Source organism: Microcaecilia unicolor, chromosome 9 (genome assembly GCF_901765095.1).
Source record: "Microcaecilia unicolor chromosome 9, aMicUni1.1, whole genome shotgun sequence".
Classification (NCBI taxonomy): Eukaryota; Metazoa; Chordata; class Amphibia; order Gymnophiona; family Siphonopidae; genus Microcaecilia; species Microcaecilia unicolor.
The window spans coordinates 205,822,412-205,848,842 of record NC_044039.1 but is presented as its reverse complement, the minus strand read 5'-3'; the positions used below and the strand labels follow the sequence as shown (position 1 = coordinate 205,848,842).

At 42.1% G+C, this 26,431-nt stretch overlaps 1 protein-coding gene across 3 annotated transcripts in view; it reads right to left on the bottom strand.

The window, feature by feature from the left end:
- Positions 1-6,203: 6,203 nt before the first annotated feature.
- SPC25 (SPC25 component of NDC80 kinetochore complex) overlaps positions 6,204-26,431 on the bottom strand; it is a 34,425-nt gene continuing 14,197 nt past the window's right edge. The window contains exons 1-7 of one of the 3 annotated variants that reach the window (XM_030214914.1): positions 20,095-20,175; positions 12,060-12,277; positions 11,882-11,947; positions 8,777-8,923; positions 8,343-8,447; positions 7,680-7,778; positions 6,204-6,474 (exon numbers count right to left, since the gene is read on the bottom strand). In XM_030214914.1, the coding sequence (XP_030070774.1) occupies positions 6,338-6,474; positions 7,680-7,778; positions 8,343-8,447; positions 8,777-8,923; positions 11,882-11,947; positions 12,060-12,270 (765 nt within the window). In that variant the 5' untranslated portion in view covers positions 12,271-12,277; positions 20,095-20,175 and the 3' untranslated portion in view covers positions 6,204-6,337. Of the gene's footprint in view, positions 6,475-7,679; positions 7,779-8,342; positions 8,448-8,776; positions 8,924-11,881; positions 11,948-12,059; positions 12,278-20,094; positions 20,176-26,431 lie in introns of those variants that run through there. The other 2 variants (XM_030214913.1, XM_030214915.1) reach the window with 2 other exon arrangements.

Genomic DNA, 26,431 nt, shown 5'->3' with positions numbered 1-26,431 from the left:
TTTGTAGAAATTGGATTTGTTACTGGAAGTGAAGTTACAATGCTTATATCAAAGATCTTCACAATTTAAATAAATGATTTGTTTCAAACAGCTGTAGTGTATTTATTTCTTATGGACGTTCTTTCCCACCGCTGGTTCCAGTATTTCTACACTATGTGTCCTGAAATCAGTGTTCCTGGTTCTGATATGCTGAAAAGTCCATTAAACTGCTTACTTTCTTTGTGTGTGTGTTGAAGCAAGTGTATACATCAGAAAAGTAAAAAGTAACTCATTCTCTTTTACAGATCTTCATAGGTTAAAATCCCCATTCATAAGTGAACAGTGCTATTCAAACTTATAGCCATTGGGGACCACAGCATCTTAAAACAAGTCAGGTTCTCTCTTCAGCATCTTTGTCTCTGGCAAAAGCAAAAACAGCATGAATGAAACTGTTTTCTGGAAAGTAAAAAGACTAGGTTTTTTTTTTTTTTTAAACATCCTAGAGCCAGAGAACAAATGGTTGAGAGTCCTGCACTGTATAGGGCACCAGGTAGCCACTAAATCAATATTCTGTCTGCAGTAGATGAGCTTATCCAGACCATGTAGGATGTCCAAAGCCTTTTGACTACTAGCCATACTTGCAGAACTAACCACCTAGTTTGAAACAAAGGAGGAGGTGTCCTATTTGGTACCCTAGGACATGCCTTAACAAATTTTCTTACTATCGGGGAACCAGACTGGAATTTATAGCTCCCTCATTCATAATATGATCCGAGATGTATAGTAGGAGGGAAGAAATGGATGAGGTTACTGCTCTTCTGCATTGCCTACCCGCCCACAGCATAGACAATGGCTTTAAGCTGTAGGTGCTGAGGCAATGGGAGTGGCTAAAGATGCAGCTGCTTGGTGACTGGTGCGCACTGTACACACCAACCCCATAGAAATATTAAATATATGTAATGCAGCTTCTGTCTCTCATATTCTACCTATACCATAAATTCAAGGCAGATTACAAATCAAGAAGTTATCTAGGAATTACAATGTATCTGAAAATGACAGTGTTAATAACTGAAAAAGTAAGTGACAGATTACAATTTCTGAGATAAAACAGTCTTAGCCTCTCTCTGATTCTGACCTGCCCCCAACAGCTGCAAGTTTTAACTTTGCTATTGCTTATGCTCCAGCAATGGCAACTAAAAGCCCCTCTTCATCCCTTCCAAACAGCCTTGGTATTGTATTCCTAGCCCCAGTAGTAGCCTCTCTGGATTTCTCCTGTCTCCCACACAAGCAGTAGTCTCTCAATACTTCTTCTACCCCCCCCCCCCCCCCCCCAAAAAAAAAAAAAAAAAACCAGCATAGCCCCTCAACTGTTCTTTGTGGGCTGCCTTCCAGAGTAGACAATCCCTCCTCACAACTTTCTCACCCTCTTCCCCCCCCATCCCAGTTTGTAGAACACTCGATCACCACTCCCAAACTCTCCCCACAGCATAGTCCCACGGCCCTGTCTGACTACAGTAGCTGTTTCCCCAGAGGCCATCCTCAAAAACTGAATTCCTTCATATTTTAAGCTTTCTCTCTCCACCACAGCCCCAGGTGCTGCAGCCAAATGAGACAAGTGGCTGTCTCCCTTTCTGCTGTGCCCTCCCCCCCCCTCACACATCCAGCTCTTTCTCCCACCAACTCCTGCAGCACAGACACCCAGCTCTCTCTCGCTAGGTATATAGATGCCCATGTCCATCTCTTTCTCTATACCCACCATCCCCAAAAACCGAATCCCTTCATACATATCTTAAGCTTTCTCTCTCCACCACAGCCATGGGCTCCCTTTCTGCTATACCCCCCCCCCCCCCCCCCCCCCCCCAAACAATTACACATCCAGTTCCATTTCCCTCCAACTACTGCAGCACATAGACACCAAGCTCTCTTTCGCCCCTCACCCCTGACAGACACCCAGCTCTCTCGGAATACGGATGCCCATGGGTATCCCTGCCCAACTCACCATCTACCAAAGCACACATACCAAGTATGCTTTAGCCAGCAGCACACGCACCCAGTTCTCCCCCCTCCCTACTATAGAGACAAACAGAAGGCAAGAATAGCTGCTTATCAGACACCCAGTCATTCCAGGGTACAAGGTGGAGAGGTAGCATTATACATTAAAGAGGGCCTTGAATCAAAAAGACTAAACATTCTGCAGGACAAAAAAAACACACGTTTAAGTCCCTACAGATAGAAATTCCATTTGTAAAGGGGAAAAGGATAGTAATGGACATGTAGTACCATCTACCTAACCAGGATGAACAAACAGACGCAGAAATGGTATTAAGGCAATCGACTCAGAAGAGAACGTTGAGCTGGCCTCGTGAGCTCTACCTATGGAACACTGTCCAAGGTGGTTGCTATAGTACCCAAAACCTGCATGTAATCCCATACTCAAGGGTTTTGAATATCCAATAATTTCCAAAGTTGATAGTGAAGATTCTGTCTCCTCAAGACAGGCAGGAAAGATCTTTCCCACTCACATTTTGAAAAGCACTCCCCAAGTATTTCAGAGTCTGAGGGGTTCAAATAACTCTTGCCCAGGTTGACTACCCAACCCAGCGATTGGAGATTTACTACTCTTGAAGTAATTTGGAGGATCTCTTGAAAAGAATTTCTGACCAACCTGTTGTCCAGAAAGGGATGAACTCTGATTCCTTTGTGACCTAGAAAGGCTACCCCTACTGCCTTTGAAAAGGTTGTGGGAGCTGTGGAAAGGCCAAAGGGCATTGCTTAGAACTGGAAAAGCTAGCCCAGAGATCACAAAACGAGGTGGCCAAATTGGAATGTGAAAGCAGGCTTCTTTGAGGTCCAAAGTCAGATATTCACTGGGTTGAATAAAGACAATTAAAAAACAGAGTGCCATTCTGAAGTGATTGACTTTGAGCATGCAGTTAAGATGCTTGAGGTCTAAGACTGGACAGAAGGAACCTCCCTTCTTTGGGACCACAAAATAAATGCACCTCCCTTGGCCCCGGTTGCTTCTTGGAACAGGATGAACAGCTCCGAGCTTCAAAACATTCTGTAATGTTGATTGTACAGCTTGGCTTTGAAGGGCACCTTGCAGAGGGACTCCAAAGTCTGCAACAGGACAGGAAAACTAACTTGTAACTCTCCCCAATGACTTCCACAATGCACTGATTGTTAGTTAGTTTGGTTCACTTGTTGAGAAATCCAGATGTCCACATACCAAGGAAGCTGGAGAGAGGAACTGGACCCCATACTTGTGAAAAGCAGGAAGCTTGGCCCGATCCTCTTTTTTTTCTCCCCAAAAGGAAGTCTGTTTCTGCTGAAACAGATCTTTGAAAATAATTAGACCAATATGGTCTATAACACTTTGCATACCTGAATCAGGAATGAGGCTGTGCCATACAAAAGAATGGTTTAGGTTTGTCTTCTAGTAGGTGAGTCTCCCAGATTCTTTACCAGTTTCTCAGGGTCTTCTCCAAAGAGTAACTTACCTCTGAAGGGCAGTGAGCTGTATCAGCGGCCCAATATCTGAGCCACAAAATCCGCCTTGCTGAGATTGCTAAGGCTATTTGCTTTGCTGATGCTCAAAGGCGATCACAGAGGGTGTCAGCTAAATATGCTAAACCTGCCTCCATGGAGGGAAAATTGGGTAATGACTCTCTGAAGGATTCACTGGCCAGCTGAGTCCAATGGAGACCTGCTCTGGCCAGATACAATCCACCCACTATAGCCTGTACAGACATTGCAGCTACCTCAGAGAAGAACTTCAAAAAGTAGCTTCCACTCTCCAGGCTTGAACATCTTTAACAGCGATGCCTCTCTCAACTGGTATAGTTTTCTTTGTGACTGCTGTCAAACCATCCACCTTAAATCATTTAAGTCTATTCAGCTCTTCTAGGAGAATAGGATACCATTTGGTCATTGCTCGAGCTACTCTAAAGGCTAGCATCTGGCGTATTCCACTGTGCTGAAATAATTTCCTTCATAGCTTCATGAATAGGAAAGGTCTTTGGAGGTTTCTTAGTACGTGCCATATTAGGATCAGAGGTACAAGCTGAAGCCAGAGATATCAAAGAAGAAATATTCAATGTCGCCGCATCTCAAGAAAGATATAGTAGAATTGGAAAAGGTGCAGCGAAGGGTGACTAAAATGATAGCGGGGATGGGACGACTTCCCTATGAAGAAAGATTAAGGAGGTTAGGGCTTTTCAGCTTGGAGAAGAGACGGCTGAGGGGAGACATGATAGAGGTATATAAAATAATGAGTGGAGTGGAACAGGTGGATGTGAAGCATCTGTTCACGCTTTCCAAAAATACTAGGACTAGGGGGCATGCGATGAAACTACTGTGTAGTAAATTTAAAACAAATCAGAGAAAATGTTTCTTCACCCAACGTATAATTAAACTCTGGAATTCATTGCTGGAAAATGTGGTGAAGGCAGTTAGCTTAGTAGAGTTTATAAAGGGGTTGGACAGTTTCCTAAAGGACAAGTCCATAAACCGCTACTACATGGACTTGGGAAAAATCCACAATTCCAGGAATAACATGTATAGAATGTTTGTACGTTTGGGAAGCTCGCCAGGTGCCCTTGGCCTGGATTGGCCGTTGTCGTGGACAGGATGCTGGGCTCGATGGACCCTTGGTCTTTTCCCAGTATGGCATTACTTATGTACTTTGGTGATTAAAGAAAGCTCTCTCTATTAAGAAAACAAAAAAGTCATCTAGCAGTTGTAGGATCATCACTCATCAGCAGGAATCTCTCCTTCTTCTAAACATTTTTCAACAGCCACAGAATCTGATGCAACAGATAAAGGCAAGTCAGAATGAACAACCAAAAGGCACAGAATCTATCTCCAAATCTGGAGGTTTTGAACCTATGTCTTCCTGAATGAGAGAACAAGGAAGCCCTTAAGAGGACTGGTTGTTTTTAATACATAAGCTTGATGAAGAAATGAAATAAATTCAGGTGAAGAGAGACTAACTGACCCAGAAGTAACAAGCGGACTCACCAGATGTAGTGGCAGAAAAACATGGAGCTGATGAAAAAGGAGCAGGCTGAAGCACAGGTGTGAGAATCCAAGATGGCTATTCCTGCACTCCGTGAGGAGAGCCGAGAGGTCCCCTGAAGGGAACAGGAAGACTCTTCCCTAACTTTTGTATCACAGACAGAAAGCATTCCGGGGCTTCCCGACACAGTTTCAGTGAGTTCCAAGGTGTGCCACGAGAGGAAACATGAGGTAAATGTTTGCTGTAATCCACAACCTGAGCAGCATGTAGAATATAACAATTTTTTTTATTAAGGAAGAAAATGTAAACTGGACAAATAGAATCAATAAAAACTAATCCCTTCAACCCCTCCTGCCCCCCCCCCCCCCCCGAAACTGGGTTTTAGGGTCTTTAACAGCTAAGTAACAGCATTAATCTGCACCCAAGTCTCACTGGATATAAGGATAAGTGTGCCAACACCAGTGCAGAGGCCTTCCATTGGGTTACCACACGGCTGAGTAACGTTGGAAACAATATTCTTTTAGATTTGATATTCAAATTGTCTGCCTGCATGTAGTATTGGCAGGATTGCCTGCTTATGTCTAAAATTCAGAACTCTAAAGATGACTGGAAGCGTCCAGGCCTTATGATGTATTTTCTGCCCAAATCTGTGGGATCTTTCCACATGCAAGGGGCCCATATGGACCTTCAGCTGCAGAGATTCTGAGGAATGTCTTCAGAAAGCCCCTGCGTTCATTCTCCACTAAGCTTTCTGAAAGCTTAACCAACCTTATTTAGGTAAACAATTGTCTTCTGCAGTGGAGCATTGGGGCACCGAGGAAGTTGGTCTTGAGCCACCAGAGATTATTTTCTGGGAAAATTGGCGGAATATGTGGGCCTGAAACTTCCCTAATATCACCCCTTTTGGATGGGAGGCAGAACTGATGCCCACACCCTCCTGCCCTAGAAAATGGATGAATCTGCCCCCTAGTGGAACATCAGAACATATGCAAAGAGATCAGGCTGCTAAGTCAGGGAGCACTGTTGTGATTTTCCTCATGATTTACAAACAAAGGAGCCTGGCAGAAAAGCAGTGTGTGATATGTTGCTGCAAGCTTTTTTTTTTTTTTTTTAATTGCTCAATGCGCATCAAATTAGACCAGAGCTCAATTCAGGACATGAAACTGAGAAATTTTGCATAAAAAAAATGATCCAGATAAATATCCTGTCATCCAAATTACATAACAGTCATTTTATTAAACAAAAATGATGAATATAAAAATACAAATGCAGAAGTAAAAGTGCACAACATTAAAAATCACATTAAAAAAAGATCTGACATAAGACAGTTTTGTCTGCATTTCATATCTCTTTTTCATTACAAGCTAACACAGTGAAAGCTTTTCTAAAGTTGGCGAGAAATGCTGAAAAATTGTTCGTTTCCTGAACTTTCTGCTGAAGTTCAGAGATGCACTCCAAGGGGGGATCACAAGATAGTACTACAAATTAACAAGAAAGGATTAATTAAATTAATTTATTTACCAGTGCCTGTCCCGATGCCATTGGCAGCTGTAGCTTCTCCTTCTGTTCATGGAAGGGGTAAGTTATAATAAATATTCTAACTACAGGTTGAAAACATGTTTCCCTGTTTTGCTATTGGGGGGGGGGGGGGGGGACAGCCCACTTCTTCCCCTAATCATTCACTTGGGACTCATAGTTTCATCTGTACCACAGATAAAGACACAGGTTAGGTTTAATGGTTCTTGAGAAATCTGAATTCTGTTTTGCACCACTAAAGTGAAAATCTGAAGAGATTTATGAAAAAGTTTCATGAGACAAACACATAATTTTATAAAGTACATGCAAAAATTGCATTATAAAATTGCACAGCTTAAATACATGCATACAAAGCACATTGTACTAACAAGATGGTGTGTACTTATGTGCCCCACACATGGGTAATCCCCAAGGCATAGTCTGGGAAGAGCTGTACATTTTACATGTATTTTATGCACACATTTACACCTTCAGAGAAGAACCGAGACAATCTTTGTGAGCTTTCAAGAACAGCAGACAATTCCTGTAGCACATGGCTCAAACTGAGTTGTAGGTATGTGGAGTAGACAACAGTGATAACCTTTTTTTTTTTTTTTTTTGCAGTGGAGGCAACCCGGGGGGGGGGGGGTGGCGGGTTCAAGATTTCAGGCACCATGACAACCTGGCACATGGTATTTGTCATGCTCTAACGCACACTCTGCTCCATCTGAGCTATGCCCTCAGGACTACCTGCGCACTGTCTTATATGCACTACTTAGCTGCATAATTTTATTAAAGTCATTTTTCAAATGCTTTAAAAGGGGTAATGTTACAATGTGCAGAACTACTTCCAGAATTAATCTCATATTTGCAAACATGCATTCTTGTCCTCGCTGCAGCAGCTTTTTTTTAATAAATAAAATTCAGCACCAAGCTGGCATACAGTCCCACATATGTCCAGTCCTTCAGCCTACCTGCTGGCATGCTCCCTAGAGCTCCCCCCCCCCCCCCATATCTTCCTGATAGTCTGGACTAGGACCTGCAGGGTAGGACTGCTGATAGAACCATAAATTCCTCATTCTTTAGATATATCTCTGGTGTATGAAGTAAAGTGTCCATATACCAGCATACTCGGTATTTAGGGACCCCAATGCATGATATACTGTACCTTCATACTGTCCTCCTTCATTTATGCAGAGGATAAAGGTATAAGGTTGATGAGGAGCTTTGGGATTAATATATCGGAATACAAACTGCAATTTTTCACCTAAAGTGAAAGAAAAAAACGCTGTGAAATATAATATCTATATCCACATATACATATTTTGTTTCTTAATCGCTTTCCATGTAAAACAAATTTACCTACCCCTTACCCCTTTATTTCTCTGCATACATTTCATGACACTTGATCTTTCCTGAAGATCCATTAACTACAAACTAAGCAGCGGTAGAGGTATGGCCACTGACAGCCAGAGTGTCAAGAGTAGTAAATACTGAGCACGGTATCCATTAGAGAAAAATGTGTATAATATCTCCAAAGCCAACAGAAGAAATGTAAAAACACTAAGCATAAAATGAAAACAAATGAACCTAAAACTAAACCCTGGAAATCACGAGACTATGGCCAGAGAAGAAAGGAGCACCAGAAAAGCCTAATGATATCAGTAGGGCTGATGCTACCAAAAGCCTAAAATTTCTAACAGATTTCTTGGCAAGTATCCTAGAGTCCTCTGCAAGTCCATTCCCACTGAGGATACAGAGACAGCCTACTACTGACTTTTCAGCACTGATCAGAGGATCTGAAAGGTTAAGGAACATAAAGGATGCTTACCATGCAGCTTTCGGATTTCTAATCCTAGTCGCTCTGTGAACAGTGCTGCTGATTTTTCCAGTTCCTTCAGACGGTCTTTAATAGCCCTTTTATTTGCAAAAATATCTAACGGGAAAAACCCATAGAAATTGAATATGCAGTAGAAAGTCATCTAGACCCCAAATGCCTTTTAAAGTGTGTGTGTGTGTATGTATATATATATATATACATACACACACACACACACACACATATACATACACACACATATGTCTTTACTTTTTCTGTGATACAATAGCTATAATATCTATTTTCAGAATATATGATTAACACTTCAGTGGTGCCACCTGAAATGAGCATAGAAACTGTTTTCACCCTACACTCTCCCTATGAGGTCACATGCACAGCTCTTTCAATCACATTTCAGAAATGCAGGTACACTGAAAACTTCTTACGTGCTCGTTTTCCGTTGAATTCTTCCTTCAGGCTTTGGATGATTTTTACCTGCTCAACATTTTGCTCTTTATTCCGTTTCAATTTTGCAACCTGTTCTAATAGCTCCTCTTGCTTTTCTTCAATGCACTTGTTCTGCAGTACGCAATCTATAGTGGTATGGGAAAAATAAATTATTTTTTTTTAAAGCCAAGATTGAAAAGAATCCAGTAAGTCATTATCATTGCCAATAGTGGGGGCCTGGCCAGAGAGGCAGCCACTACCAGGGAGCCAGGAAGTTTCTACTGAAGTCAAGCAGATTGCCAAGCCCAACTGTAGTGGGCTAGGAAGGGGGAGAGGATGGGCGAGCGCTTAGAAAGAGTAGGAGGGAGGAGAGCACAAAGGAAAAAATATACACAGCTGCTTCTTCCAGTGCAAATAGAAACAGTAGCTTAGTTTTCTCCAAAGTTCCAGCTTTTACAGCTCCTATGTCTTTAGATTGAGGCAAGTAACAAGCCACAGACACAAGAGCCACGATTTCCTTTGATATCTGCAAGGGAAAATTAATTCTTACCTGTGGGTTGTGTCCCTCTACCAGCAGGTGGAGAAAAGAGAGAACCTCCGAGGTTTGCTACATGTGGACCTGTGTAGCCAACTGAACCTCAGTATGAACGATACTAAAGCAGTGGAATGGAAACAATAGAAAACTCTCCTGACATTGTCAGACCAATTGCCCAACACACTTCCACCACTTCAGAACCCGAAAAAAACTAACCAACTGCAACAAAACCGCAGACAGTAAACCCAGGGGGGGGGGGGGGCCTCTGGACTGATCTGTTGGGACTAATGGAAAGAAAATTATCAGGTAAGAATTTTTCCTTCCATGGCGTCCCACAGATCAATCCAGAGACTCGTGGGATGTATCCAAGCAGTCAAGTAGGTCGGGACACCCCCAACCCAGCAGAATTCACCGACGAGCGAAACACTGCATCTTGACGAGCTGCCACATCCACCCGATAATGACGAGTGAACGTATGGACCGAAGCCCATGTAGCTGCGCCCTGCAGATAGCTTCCAGAGAAACCAAACGGGACTCTGCATAGGAGGAAGCTTGAGCTCACGTAGAATAAGCACGAACTTGCAAAGGGGCATGCTTGCCCAATGCCACGTATGCCGAAGAGAAGGCCTCCCGCACCCAACGGGCTAGACACCATATGACCCTTCTTACTGCCTCCAAAAAGGACGAAAAGATGGTCAGAAAGACGAAATTCGTCACCTCCAAATACCTGAGAAGAGCCCGTCTCACGTTGATGCAGCGAAGAGCCCGGAATTGCTCAGGGTAATCTTCCCGGCGCAAGGCCGGCAAATGCAGGGACTGCCCCAAGTGGAAACGAGAAACCTTGGGCAAAAACGAAGGAACTGTCCTAATCGATACCCCCGCCTCTGTAAAACGCAGGAAGGGGTCTCTGCAAGAAAGGGCCTGCAACTCTGAAATTCTCCGAGCGGAAGTAATGGCTACTAGGAAAATCACCTTCAAGGTGAGATCCTTAATCGTAATCCCCGATAAGGGTTCGAAAGGAGGACGCTGAAGCACTTTGAGAACTAGATTAAGGTTCCAGGATGGCAGAACTGGCACGTGAGGAGGGCGCAAATGATTTACGCCAACGCGCACTAAGTGCCCAGAGGAAACTATCCCATGTGCTTCCGACTCACCGGACGCCTGAGGGGAACCCCCGTCGTGCTGAACATCTGCTGCGGGTTGACGGCGGCAGGACTCACACTCCCCCGATGCTGCTCTCCGGCCCCCACAAAGGGAGCAGCACTTAGCTGCCTCAGAAGGCACCGACATGCTCCTCAAACGCCTGCCACAAAACTGACTCGGCAGAACGTCTAGTTCCTCCGTATGATTAAACAAAAACAAAGTCTCTTACCTTTCTTTTAGTCAGGAGAGAAAGGAAACACCCGATCAGGCCAACAGCCCCGGGCGACGGAGGAAAGGTAGGGAGAGACCGGGAGGGACCTGGCACCACCAGGTGTACACCACAAGCTGCAAACAGCCACTGAACCCCTGTCTGTGCTAAACTAGGCCCAAAGGACACCAGTAGCCAGATCAAACCAGAGCTGCACAGAGATGTCCCTCCACCTGCTAGATAGAATACTGAGGTTGGCTGCACAGGTCCACATATAGCAAACCTCGGAGGTTCTCTCTCTATCTCCACCTGCTGGTAGAGTGACACAACCCACAAGTCTCTGGATTGATCTGTGGGATGCCACGGAATATATTTTACAAATTGCTCTTAAATAAATCAAAGACAACATTTCTTGATACAGGAAAATTAACCAACTTCACAATCAAGAATTTTTCATTCTATGATTCTATTAACATTCTTTAAATCAATGCAGAATTCTTCAATGACATTGAAACCACTTGACTATCAGCTTCTAGAATTTAGTCAATAACACTGTCCTGAAACACCAAGTATCCAAAACAAAACTGCAGAAGCGAGATCATTTTCCGCAGAAGATACTGCAGCTTCCAATTTCATTAGAGCTCTTAAATGAGAATCCCAAAATACTAGTCAGGTCAAGATCCTGAAACAGCATCACTACAGAACTGGTTTCAGTATACAGTAATGGTCCCTGGAGTTAAGGGCTTCTACTTGTACAGTATCTAATCACCAGGGTCCCAATATCCTGACTGGGACCTAATATCTCCAGCCCTGGAAAGCAAGGCCACTGTAGAACTCACATCAAGCAGAAAGATGCAAGGCAAGATGGAAGAAGTTCTACCCCCCTCCCCCAAAGTTGTAGCAGTGGTGTATGTAAAATAGCGCTCAGATGACTGCTGAAAGACAGACCCACAGTAGTAGCTTCCTGTAACCAGCTGCCAAACCAACAAAACCAGTTCAGATACCAATGAGATGAAGTAGCAGGGAAAGGGTAACTTTGAACATTTATTTCCACTGGCAATAAAACTGGCATGAATCATAAAAGTCATAGCCCGCCATAGGAAGTTGATTTTACAAAAAAAAAAAAAAAAAAAGTTTCTATATTAAATTCTGGTTCTCACGTCTGACAAAACATGACAGAGAATAAAGTATAAGTTATTAGCACAGTCAGTAGCATACCACTTTGTGATTCAAGGATTTTCTCAGCCATGAGCTGGCCTTCCATGTACTTCCTGGTCAATGTTTCTGTAATTATGGGGGGGGGGAAAAAAAGGCAGCAACAAAATAAGATATTCTATCAAAGAAATAGTTGAAAAAACACTGAAAACATAACAAAAAAAAAAATGATCAGCTACACCTGTTAAAGTTTTTATGGACTCCTTGTAAGCGTCTTTTGTGCCTATTATTTGACTGATGTATTCATCAGTCATACGGTTCATAAAACTGGTCTTGAATTCCATCATGGCCCGATTTATGGATTCTTCACACAAAGGAATTATAGAAGTGGTTTGAAAATCCTTCTTATGCATATTTGAACCCAGCTCATCTTCTGAATGCAGGTGGGACATGGTACTGCTGCAAATGGAACATTACCACAGTGTTTATCCAAAATATCCATAACAAATGCAAATTTTAAAAGGTCACCTTCAAAAGCCTTAACTGTGTGCCTTTCAGAACTTATTGCTGAGGGTACAAAACGTGGATGATATAACCAACATTACAGATGCCTTTGGGATAGTATCCTGCAATTTCATTACCTCTGACTGGACTAGTATTGTTTTGCATCAGATACCAGTCCAGTTGGAGGTAGTGAAATTGCAGGGTACTGATGTTAGTGAAGATGATTGGAATGTTTTTCATAAGGTTAGATCCTCAAAGTTGTTAAGTATTTTAAAATTTTTGAAGCCAATCTGTCTTTGGCTTTTTCTTTGGAGTGGAGGAATAGCCTAGTGGTTAGTGCAGCGGACTTTGATCCTGGGGAACTGGGTTCGATTCCCACTGCAGCTCCTTGTGACTGGGGGCAAGTCACTTAACCCTCCATTGCCCCAGGTACAAAATAAGTACCTGTATATATGTAAAACGCTTTGAATGTAGTTGCAAAAACCTCAGAAAGATGGTTCATCAAGTCCAATTTCCCTTTCCCTATTTGAGATTCTACATGGAATGTTGCTGTTGCTACTATTTGAGATTCTGGAATGTTGCTACTATTTGAAGATTCTACATGGAATGTTGCTAGTGTAGCCTAGTGGTTAGTGCAGTGGACTTTGATCCTAGGGAACTGGGTTGAATTCCCACTGCAGCTCCTTGTGACTCTGGGCAAGTCACTTAACCCTCCATTGTCCCAGGTACAAAATAAGTACCTGTATATATGTAAACCACTTTGAATGTAGTTGCAAAATACCACAGAAAGGCGGTATATCAACTCCCATTTCCCTTCCCTTTGATGTTGAAAGGATTGGGAAAAAAAGATTACACCAGTAGTAAATAGATCCTTACCTGTGTTTGCCACTTAGTTAGAAAAAAAAAAAAAAGGCTAATGTTGGGAATCCAAATTTTCCATTTTATATTCTCCAATTTCCATTGTATAGAACAGAGTACAAAAATGAGCACAAAAAACAATTACTGCTGTTTCTACCAGCTACAATAATTGTTTAAGCCATTTTAGTGATACTGAATTTTATTTCATGATATATACCTAGATATGAGAAGCTTTCAAATAAATAAAAAGGCTATCAAATAAATTTTGAAAAATATCTTATCCTCCACCTTTTAAGGCACTGCCTATACAACTGGAACAGCTTTACACTTAACAGATGGACCATGCATAGGCAGTCCCTTCTTTCTAATAATCTTTTAAGCCCACATAATGGACTAGATAGGCTCATACCAACTCCTGTCTCAATCTAACCTCCTGGGCTGAGGGAAAAGTTTGTGGTTATTGAATTTATTTATTTGTTGCATTGGTATCCCACATTTTCCCACCTCTTTGCAGGCTCAATGTGGCTTACATAGTACCATAAACGGTGTTATCCGATTCCGGTATGAACAAATACAAGGTATGAACAATTACAAGGTGATTTCATGGTAGAATGAGATATATGTATGCTAGAGACAATTGGAGAGAACTTAGAGATGGAGAGGAAGAGTTAGGATATGTCCATTACAGTCTTTGGTTATGTTGTGTCGCAAGTGTCCAGGTTTTTTATGTTGGGTCGGTGGGATATGCCCTTCTGAACAGATCTGTTTTTAGTGCTTTCCGAAAATTCAGGTGGTCAAGCGTAGTTTTTATTACTTTTGGTAGTGCATTCCACAGTTGTGCGCTCAAGTAGGAAAAGCTGGATGCATAAGTGGATTTGTATTTGAGGCCTTTGTTGCTTGGGTAGTGGAGGTTTAGGTATGATCGTGCTGATTTTGTGGTGTTTCTAATTGGCAGGTCGATGAGGTCTGTCATGTATCCCGGTGCCTCGCCGTAAATGATTTTATGAACTATTGTGCAGATTTTGAAAACGATACGTTCCTTAATTGGAAGCAGTTTTTCTCCGAGTGGTTTGGCACTGTCAAAACGCATTTTTCCAAATATAAGCCTTGCTGCTGTGTTTTGGGCGGTCTGAAGTTTCTTTATAAATTTGTTCTTTGCATCCCGCATAGATGCCATTACAATAGTCTGCGTGGCTTAGTACCATTAACTGACCCAGGTTTCGAAATATTTCCCTCGGGAAGAATGGTTTCACGCGTTTGAGTTTCCACATTGAGAGAAACATTTTCTTTATGGTGGATTTGGCTTGGGTCTCAAGTGATAGGTTTTGGTCGATTGTTACTCCGAGAATTTTCAGGCTGTCAGATAGGGAGGGTGTATCCTGGGGTGCTGATGTCTATGGGTGTGTATGTATTGTATTGGGATGAGATGATGAGACGGTGTGTTTTTTCTTTATTGAGTTTTTAGTTGGAATGCATTTGCCCATGAGATCATGATGTCTAGGCTGAGCTTGATTTTATTGGTGATTTCTGCCAGATCATGTTTGTAGGGGATGTATAATGTAACGTCATCAGCGCTATAGAAATGATAAGTAGTAGTAGTAGTGTAAATAAATGGATTAAGGCCTTGGGTGGATAAGGCTTTGGCTAGTGGGACCATCATGAGGTTGAAAAGGATCAGTGATGGTGGGCCTTGCGGTACTCTGCAATCTGGTTTCCAGGGTGACAATATATTTGTGCATGATTTCACTTGGTATGTTCTGGTGGTTAGAAAGCCCTTGACCCAATTGAGAGTGTTACCACTGATTCCGAAGTAATCTAGGAGTCTTAGTAATATGTTATGGTTAACCATGTCGAACGCACTAGACATGTCAAATTAGAGGAGGAGAATGCTTTTCCCTATTGCTATCTCCTGCTTGAATTTAGTTAGGAGAGTTAGTAGTACTGTTTAGGTGCTGTGTTGGGATCGGAATCCTGATTGTGACTCATGTAGTATAATGAATTTGTTTATGTAGTTGTTGAGTTGTATGGTCACCAGTCCTTCCGTAAGTTTGACTACTAATGGGACAGATGCTACTGGGCGGTAGTTGGTGATATCGCTTGTTTTTGTTTTTTGGTGTCTTTTGGTATTGGGGTGAGCAGGATGTTGCCTTTTTCTTTAGGGAATATTCCCCGTTGAAGCATGAAATTTAAGTGGGATGTGAGATCTGTTATGAAGCGGTGAGGGGCAGATTGTATTAGGTAGCTGGGGCAGATGTCCAATTGACAGTGGCAGTTGGAGTATCTTTTAATCGCCTGGGTAACTGTGTCGGTGCTGAGGAGAGCGAAATTTGACCATAATCGGTCTGCCGGGTATTCGCCAGGGGTTGGGTCTAGCCCATTAATGAAGTTTCCTATGTCCGTGTTGTCCAGAGGTTGGGTTTTGCGTAGGTTTATAATTTTTTCGTTGAAATATTTAGCAAGGTTGTCTACAGATGGGGTGTCAGTATTGGTTGTGATGACCGGCGTTGTGTCTAGTAATTTGTTCACGAGGTGGTATAGTTTCTTCGTATTATTATTGTAGTCCGGCCCAATTTTAGTTTTGTAGTATGACCTTTTGGTCTGTCTAATTGCGTATTTGTATTTCCTTTGTATCTGTTTCCATGCGCGTTCCAGTTTCCTTGATTGTGTTTAATTTTTTCAAATCTTCATTGAACCACAGTATCGAATTGTGTCTGCGTGAAGTTCTTGTTTGTAATGGTGCTATTGCGTCTAGTATATGTCTGCATCTTTTGTCCCATTCTGAGAGGTAGTGAATGGAGTCCGTTTGTACTGTCCAATCGTTATTGTATATCTGTTGCCAGAAAGTATCCGGGTCTATTTGGCCTCAAGTGGTGTGGGTTGTGTGTTGAGAGAACCCCTTTTCCACCATTTTAGGGATAGGTATAATTTATAATGGTCAGTCCATGGTGTTTCTGTCCATCTAGTTTGTGTTATGGTTAGGTTCTGGTCAGTGGACAGTTTGTATGAGATGAGGTTGAGTGTGTGACCCTTCGTGTGGGTTGTTTGCATATGCGGCCATGTGAAATCGCAGAAATGAAGGAAGTCCATACATTCTCGTGCACTGGTAGAGTTTGGGTCTTCTAGGTGAAGGTTAATGTCTCCTAATACTAGTATATTGGAGTTGGATACATTTTGATATGTTGGATATGTATTTCAGACGAAGTCCATAAAGTCTGCTTGACTATCATTCCAGTTGCATGGAGGTCTATAAAACAGGACACAATTTAGGTGGTCGAGCAGGTTTTTGTGGTGGATTCTGATTGAGACTATTTCGAGGTGGGTTGTTATAGATTCGGCAATGGTTTCAATAGTGAGGTGAAATCGGTATATGAGCACTATACCCCCTCCTCTCGTTTCTTTTCAGGTCCAGTGAGTGATTTTATAACCTGGAGGACAAAGGTTTAAGATGATAGGGTCCTCTTGATCATGGATCCAGGTTTCAGTGATGAAGAGCAGATCAAGTTTCTCTGACGTGAGCCAGTCTGTTATTACTGTTGTTTTGTTTATCACGGATTTGGCGTTGACGTAGACTACTTGAATTTTTTGAAATGGGTCTTTCGCATTCGGTGTTATGTGGACTTTTGTTAGTTGTCGTGTCTTAGTTTGAGTAGATTTTTTGTAGCCTTTTTTTTTCCCTTTTGTTGAGGTTTTTCATGTGTTGGTGTTCTTCCTTTGTTTTGGTTATTAACGGTTTGATGTGGTATGGTGAGGCTTACCGCTCGCTAAACAGGAAGTGCCAGGCTACTGCAGAAGCCTAGCAGTACTTCCCACTAGCGCACCGTCATATCCGGCGCTACAAAAATATATTTATTTTGTAGCGCCAGTGTGTACCCGGCGGTAATCGGGAAGTGCCGCATGATGCCCGGTTAATGCCGGGTTAGAGCGGGAGCCCCTACCTCCACTTCAATGGGTGGAAGGGCTCCCCCCCCCCCCAAAAAAAAATTGCCGTGCAGCAAGTGCTTTACTTGCCGCACAGTCATTTCCTGCAGGAAAGAGAGACTTCCCTTTTACCCGCTGCGGTAAAACGTGGCCTCGGCATGCGTGAAAAACGTGGCAACGCCAGCATAGGCCCCCTTTTGCCGCAGCTTGGTAAAAGGGGCCTAAGTAATCCACTGAACGTCACACATTATGTAAAAAAGGAAAGAAAAGCCTCAAAGACCTCCAAATCCAAAGATTTATAAAGCTGATTGGATCCAATGATCTACTCTTCATAATTGGCAAAAATCTTCCAATTGAACATATATATTTATATTATTTTTCAAACTTCAATGTTCATTATTCATAGATGACAATATATACAGCAGTCAGCAAGGCATCTCTAACACTCAAAAACATCTCAAGTATTGATTCAAACATCAAAAGCACTTATCTTTGAAAGTGCGGGGTACAAATGTAACAAAAATAAAATAAAGGCAAAAATACAGCCAAATTCTTCCAGCTTTCTTCAAACCCTTGGACCAACAGTAGCCAACATTTCGCTTAGCTGCTTCAGGGTCCAAGATGATGGGGCAATTTTGTAAGGCCAGCATTTCTATTCCTCTCAGCAGTCTCCGACAATGATTTTTATGATTCCACACCCAATTTTTTTGTTGTTGTAGTGAATGTACACCATATCCCTGAGTTTGGCTCTGACATACTTGTGCTGGATATCAAGCTGGATTACAAATTAACTTGTTTTATTCTGAAAGAATTTGAAATGCCTGTTGCAGAATTTTCAGTAAAGTTCTTGGGGGGGGGGGGGGGGGGGGGGGGGGGGGGTTCATAAAAACCTGGACTGGAGCCTTTTCTTTGCATAAGTGTGAAAAACGTACTTGCTCCCGAACAAAGAAGGGCCTAAAAATATTAGAGCAAGAGCCCCCGGCTTTAACACCCTATGGCCTTCCGGATTTTTATCCGGCCCGGCCTGCACCCAGCGAGTCAGTAGGGACTAAGAACTTGGTTTGAGTTGTTTTATCATTTTGTGGCCCTTGTCTTGGGTGCTGATCCGCAAAGAGCTAGCTGGTGCCCGGACCGTGTGTGTGGCGAGACCAGGATTACATTAACATAAATTAAGGAATATCATTATGCACTTATTACAGTATTTTATTTAATCCTTCCCACCCCCTCTTTTGTCAAGGGAGCAGCAACTTTCACCATTATTCTCCCTCCTCTGCCTTAACCTATGGACCAGGTGAGGCTCTGGCCCAGGGCGCCGGAGAAAAAGGGCGCCAAATGCCTTAGCCTGTGACATCACTGGCCTAGAGCTCACCTGGTGGCATTGCATGTGCAGGGAAAAGAGAAGAGCCAGCAACCCCTTCCTATCTGTGTCTCAGGCCACCTTCCCTGTCTACCTTTAAAGGCAGTTTTCCCCTCCCAAACATAGACAGCATTTCACCTAAATCTATCCACATCAGTCCTGGCCTCTCCTTTGAATTAAACTTCCTGTTTTCACAGGGACTGATGCGGACAGCATTAGGTGAAACGCTTTGGGTATTCAGGAGGGGAAAATTGCCTTTAAAGCTAGGCTTGGGGGGGGGGGGGGGGGGGAGTGTGCCAATGGGAGGGTACCACACCAAAGATTGGCTCAGGGTGCCATGGTGCCTGCCCTGATAACTTCAAATATGACCAGGAATGTCACTCTTGAAGTGGTCCTTGTCAGTTTTAATATAATTTGTTAACAAAAATTATACATCTATTGTTGATGATACCATATATTGTTTATTTACAATATGTGTTTTAATTTTTTTTTTTTGTTACATTTGTACCCTGCGCTTTCCCACTCATGGCAGGCTCAATGCGGCTTACATATTGTATACAGGTACTTATTTGTACCTGGGGCAATGGAGGGTTAAGTGACTTGCCCAGAGTCACAAGGAGCTGCCTGTGCCTGAAGTGGGAATCGAACTCAGTTCCTCAGGACCAGAGTCCACCACCCTAACCACTAGGCCACTCCTCCACTGTTGCTACTATTGGAGATTCTACATGGAATGTTGCTATTCCACTAGCAACATTCCATGTAGAAGTCAGCCCTTGCAGATCACCAATATGACAGGCTTCTGCTTCCGTGAGTCTGACGTCCGTGCAGGACGTCAGACTCACAGAAACAGAAGCCTGCGCAGCCTTCTACATGTGGAATAGCAACATTCCATGTAGAATCTCCAATAGTAGCAACAGAATCTCAATAGTAGCAACATTCCATGTAGAATCTCCAATCGTAGCAACATTCCATGTAGAATCTCCAATAATAGCAACATTCCATGTAGAATCTCCAATAGTATCTATTTTATTTTTGTTGCATTTGTACCCTGTGCTTTCCCACTCATGGCAGGCTCAATGCGGCTTACATGGGGCAATGGAGGGTTAAGTGATTTGCCCAGAGTCACAAGGAGCTGCCTGTGCCTGAAGTGGGAATCGAACCCAGTTCTCCAGGACCAAAGTCCCCCACCCTAACCACTAGGCCACTCCTCCACAATTTATCTTAATTGGTCATTTAAGTCCTAATAAGTAAAAGACTGGCTAATGATTACAATGCATCGTAAAAGCATCCGAAGGAAAGGAATGTTTGTGGACTTGGAAAAATTCCGCATTTTTAGGTATAACTTGTCTGGAATGTTTTTACGTTTGGGGAGCGTGCCAGGTGCCCTTGACCTGGATTGGCCACTGTCGGTGACAGGATGCTGGGCTAGATGGACCTTTGGTCTTTCCCAGTATGGCACTACTTATGTACTTATGACCATTTGTTCCGTGACAGTTTTTAAGTTATTAGTCCTTTAAAATCAATACTTTTTAAATGGAAACAAAATCTGTCACAAAATTGAGACTATTAAAAAGTTAACGCACCCCCCCCCCCCCCTCTCGAACAAGGCGGAAGGCCATAACACACCAGGGCCACTCACCTTGCTGCTGCCGCTTTAGTGCTGTAAACTCTTCGGTACTGGGACTGGAGAACCGTAAGCAGATGCTTTGTCCTGTACAGTAACGGTTCGGTTGCCCTCGCGCTCCGGTCGCCCTGTGGGGGAAGGGGGGCGGGCAAGCGCACCTAACAGGCCCCACTCCGTTCCCTTCCCACCGTGGACGAACGATAATACTAATAACAACCTGCTATATCGCCATCTACTTCACTACAGTTTGAATTTTGGCGCGAAGAAACCTCAAGTCAGGAACTGCGTGCGCAGCATCGCTGAGGAACGAGGCGTGGCCTGAGGATGCAAAGGGGTTGGATAGAAACAGGAAATAGGAGGCGGGATGACGTCGAAATGTTGAAGCCCAATAGTTTAGTCTGTGCCTGGGGGTACATTAGGTATCTGTAGTAGCAGGTCCCATTTTATTCCTATGGGCCCTGCTGCAGAGAGCTGGAGCTAATCTTTACTTTCCCCTTTCCTGAGCAGCCGTCGTTCTGCCTACACTCAAAACAAAGCAAGCCAACCTAGGAGCTGCTACATCCATGTTGCCGTCCTTTATTGTTGGTGGCAGTTTTAGGTAATCTCGCTTCTATTTTCAAACATGCCGGCTTGTGCAGCATAGGGATGTACACAGAGGAAGTATTAATGGAATAACTTTTCATAGGCAGAGTAGTAATGTTTTATAAATTGTAATCAGTGTGTCATTTCGAGGGACATCCTAGCACAGTTACATTAGTTCAGACATTTTTGTTTTCTAAGGACCACTAAACAGACATCGTGTTATGAGAATCAGATGCTCAACATTCAGAGTTTCTATTTATTTACTTATGACATTTATATCCCACATTAAACATGAATTAGGTTGAAACCTGGGAGCATTAATTTTTTTTCCTGTGCCGTGTTAGTCCACTCTTAAAGGTTATCAATAGAAATCAAACAAAATAAAACATGGAAAAGAAAATAAGATGATACCTTTTTTATTGGACATAATACATTTCTTGATTCCTGTGCCTACATCAAAAGAAAGATGGCTTATATGTGGGAACTTGCTTCTTTTGTGGATTGCAGTATATTATAAAAATGCGCTTGCCTTTTTTTTTTTATTACTACTAGTACACAGAGAGGTATTAAATGAGGGGTACGGCTTCCTTCATGCAGAAGTTCTGTCCAGCATCAGTCTAAATGTGCCAGCTGGATGATGGCACAAGGAAAGCAAGTTTGGTCCGCTGAAGTTGTTTACTTTTGCAATGTGTGTATGGATGCTTATTATGGTGTATGCATTTGATAAATACCCAGTGTGCCTGAATGCAACTCACCTTGAGCTACTACTGAAAAAAGGGTGTGAGCAAAATCCAAATACATATTTGAATAACTGTCTATACTTATGGCTATGACTTCTGAACATGCAGCATCATTAAAGGACACTTTTAAATGCCCATTTAAGTATATGTACTAATCTCAACTTTGTTAAATATTTCAGACATATCCATCTATTTGTTCCCATGATATATCTGAATTCTATTATTCTCACTGTATTTTCAAATGTAAGCCACATTGAACCCATTTGCTTGGGATAATGCGGGATATGTCAATTAAAAAAAATCATTCCTTTATCTTCCACATTTTAAAGCACTACTTATCCAACTGGATGGTGATGGTACAAGGAAAGGAAGACTTAACCTGTTCCTTAGCTGGGCTCTAGTATTACCATATTGAAAATGTGACCATACCACACCTTTGTAGTTATGTTCCACTAAAAAGCTAAATGATTAACTGGCTTTCTTGAAAGGATTATATAATTTTTGGATGCATGACTAGGAACAAAAACACATACTTATACATGCAATGTCACAATTCCTCATGTACAGTCACAAAACAGTCTTTTAGGGTGGATAGTGTTGCTAGCTCGTTTTATTATTGACCAGAGAGAAGAGTTTTCAGTTTCAATTTAATTTTACTATATTCCATCTTTATAACACTAGGCATCCCAAGGCAGATTACAACAACAGTTAACATGAACCCATCAGGAAGCAGGATATCCTCACTGAGATTTGGCCATGTATTACATTATTCTATAGAACAGTGTAGAAAAATGAGCACAAAATACAAAGTTGAATATTGCTGTGTCTACCAGATTAAGTAATATTTAAGCTGTTTTAGTGATATTCAATTTTATTTCATAATATTTTGATCTAGATATGGGAAGCTTTCAAATTAAAAAAAAAAAAAAATCCCTTATCCACTGGAACAGCTGACTTTTTATAGATGGACCACACATAGGCAGTCCATTATTTTTTAATAACCTTTTGCTATTTTTTTTTTGTTACATTTGTACCCCGCACTTTCCCACTCATGGCAGGCAATGGAGGGTTAAGTGGCTTGCCTAGAGTCACAAGGAGCTGCCTGTGCTGGGAATTGAACTCAGTTCCTCAGGACCAAAGTCCACCACCCTAACCACTAGGTCACTATAGCATTTGACATTGTTTTGGATGAACTAAAATGACTGTTAAATTCACTTACTGGCTTCAGCCCCCATAATGGGCTAGATAGGCTCATGCTGTCTTCTGTTGTCAATCTAACCTCCTTGGGGAGGAGTGCTCCCAGCCCCATTTCATGTGTGCTTTTAGAAACAGGTACTCTAGATATTTGCCAATGTTGCCGATCCCTAAACCCAGTCCTCACTACAACTTTAACATTTGAATAGCATGATTCGAGTGTATATTGAATTCGTAATAGTTAAGGGGGTGATTTTTGTGCAGCAAGTGTACACATTCAACCAGTGGCAAGCAATGATTTGTTTCATCCCTGCTAGTTTATGCCCAGATATTCCATGCTAGGCCACATCTGGGCATTATCACTTAATATCTAGGTATATGGGGTCAGCTGGCACTTACCAGTTAAGTACCAATATTCAGCCTTAACTGGCTAAGTTAAACTAGCCAAAGATAGGATTGCTACTTCTGTGGTCCTGTTTAGCTGGCTAACTTTTGGGGCCTCTATTACTAACCCACAGTAGTGATTCCTGCATGGCAAATGTGATGCAGCCCGTTAAAATGAATGGGCTGTGGTGCATTTGCAGTGCCGGGAATCACTATCACGGTTTAGGAAAAGAGGCCCTTATCTAGTTAAAGGGAATGGGACTTATATACAGGTCCTTATTTGTACCTGGGACAATGGAGGGTTAAGTGGCTTGTCCAGAGTCACAAGGAACTGCAGTGGGAATCGAACCCAGTTCCCCAGGCTCAGAGTCTGCTGCAGTAATCACTAGGCTACTCCTCTTAAGTACTGGTGCTTAACTAGTTATGCGCCAGCTCTGCCCCCAGATCACCCATTGATTAGCCAGTTTTGGCTTAGTGCTGATATTCAGTAGCACCATCTGGTTAAATGCCACTGGACATCAGTGGATAGCCCCACACAGGTGATATAATCAAGCAGGAGCCTCTGTTGCCTGATTGAATCACTTTGAATGTTGACTCCTGAGAAAAAGTCATTTAAGTGCATAAAAAGCACAGAAATGTTGCAGAATTGCTTTTACCTCTCATGACCAGTCATTCCTGAGGGAGGGGTTTGGACCCCATACTTCAGAAAAATCCAAAAGTATTCTTGTAAATGTTCTTGAAAGGTTTGTGCATATAAATAGCAAATGGAAATATGTAACTAGTTTTGGTGGGATAATTTTGAAAGATCAAATATTCTCCTTTTGAAAATTGGTAGAACTGATGTGTATACTAGGGCTCTTCAACTTGGAGAAGAGATAACTGAGGGAGCTATGACAGAGGTCTATAAAATACTGAGTAGAGTGGAATAGGTAGATGTGAATCATTTGTTAACTCTTTCCAAAAATACTAGGACTAGTGGGTCATGCAATGAAGCTGCAAAGTAGTACATTTAAAGCAAACCAGAGAAAATATTTCTTCACTTGATGTGTAATTAAACTCTGGAATTCGTTGCCAGAGAATGTAGTAAAAGCAGTTAGCTTAGCGAAGTTTAAAGAAGGGTTGAAGAGCTCCCTAAAAGAAAAGTCCATAAGCTATTCATTATTAAAATGACTTGGGGGAAAATCCACTGCTTATTTCTAGGATAAGCAGCATAAAAAGTATTGTACTGTTTTGGAATCTTGCCAGGTACTTTTGGCCTGGATTGCCCACTGTTGGAAACAGATGCTGGGCTTGATGGACCTTCGGTCTGTCCCAGTATGATAGTACTTAAGTAAGAGGACGGTGCTGAATGGTGTGAGGGGAGGGAAGAGCTAGGGGTAATGCTGGGTGGTGAGGCAAAGGAGAAAGAGGCAATTCTGGAGGGGGGAGAGAGAAACAAGAGATGCTGGATGGCAGGTGGGGGGGGGGGGGGGGGAAGATACCGGATAGTATGGGGAGACAGAGACAGGAGATGCTGGACAGTGGTGGATGGAGTGAGGGCGAGAGAGAGAAGTTAGTGGATGGCAGGTGATAGAAAGTGGAGGGAAGATGCTAGATAGCAGGGGTGGAGCGAGAAGAAAGTGTTAAATGAAGGACTGGGGTATAAGAGGAAAGAGACGGAAAGCTATATGTAGACACAAAGAGGGAGACTGAATACCAGATAATATGAAATCTAAATGGATAGAGGCAGAAAAAAATGGAAGCAAGCTAAAAGGCACAGATTAGTGTTGAAGCTGGATGCAGTGGAGGAAATGAGGAGAAAAAAAAATGACACATGGAGAGCCTCGGAAAGAGATTAAAAAAAAACCCCTAGAAAAGCAGTAACCCAAGACTGAAGCCAACACAAGAAAATTAAATGACCAGACAGCAAAGGTAGGAAAAAGATTTGTATTTTTAATTTAAGATGAAGTAATGTGGTAGCCATGATAATCCACTTTACAAATTAATATCAATACAAGAAAAAAGAGAAATTAGGGAGATACATTTTTATTGGACTAAATACTTTTCCTTTTTTAAAACAAGGTTTTGGCGGTCAAAACCACCTTATTCAGATCAGGACAATATACTGCTAGTGTAGTACGCTTGTCATGACTTAAGGAATGAAGGTTTGGCCTCCAAAAGCTGTCAAAAAAATGTAATGTTAGTCCCATAAAAAGGTATCACATTTTGTTTTTGTGTTATTTGTTAATCTTAAAAACTGACATATTCCACTTACTTTGTTTATTTATTTATTGCATTTGTATCCCACATTTTCCCACCTTTTTGCGGGTTCAGTGTGGCTTACAATACGTTATGAAAGATGGAAATACAGTTTGTTACAACTCGGTTATGGATTACATTGTGAGGAGTTATGCGAGACAAAGTCAAGTATCATTAAGGAATATAACAATGGAAAAGAGCATTGAAACATTGGAAAGGAAACAACGGGAAACTAAAAGGGGCAATATATGACAGGAAAGCATTTGGTATACATTTTCTGTGAGTAAAGGTATGAGTGTGGTGAGATTACGGGGGATGAGAAATTCAGAGTGGCTGTAATGATGCATTATTGAACAGTGAGTGTGGGCTTTATGTGTTTTGGTTCTTTGCTCGTAAATCGTTTTCAGGTTGCGCAGCAGTGAATTCCAGAACTGCGTGCTCATGTAAGAAAAGGTTGACGCATGCAGCGCCTTGTATTTCAAGCCCTTGCAATTAGGGAAGTGGAGGTTGAGGAAAGTTCGAGATGATCTTTTAGCGTTTCTGGGTGGTAAGTCTATTAAATCAGACATGTAGGCTGGGGCTTCACCGTGAATGATTTTGTGGACTAATGTGCATATTTTAAAAGTAATGCGTTCCTTGAGTGGGAGCCAGTGTAGCTTCTCTCGTAATGGTTTTGCACTTTCATATTTTGGTTTTCCGAAGATGAGTCTGGCTGCTGTATTCTGGGCTGTTTGGAGTTTTCTCAGTATTTGCTCTTTGCAACCTGCGTATAGTGAGTTGCAGTAATCCAGATGGCTGAGTACGAGTACTGAGATGTGTGTCATGGTTTCTATTTCTCTGGTGTTACACTGTTTTGCAGTCTGGCTTCTTGGGGAGTTTTTTGTTTGTTTTTCCCTTTTAAAGCCGGTGATTTAAAGTCAGATAACCTAAAATGTTCTGGTTATCCCTGTTCTCAGACTTTACTTTTTTTTGTTGGGGCAGGGTTGAAAATACAATGCTGGGTTAGAATTAAAAGCGGCTTTATTTTCTGGGATTTTTCTATGTGGATATTTGTTAACAGATGGCATGAATAAATAGCCACAGTCCTGTAAATTGTTTTTGAGTATTGCCCTTATGTGTTTGCCTGTAAAACACCTTACATAGCATAATTTACAGAATAGCACTTTGGAATATCTTTGGCACTGATGCAGAAATACACGTGCCATCATTCTAAT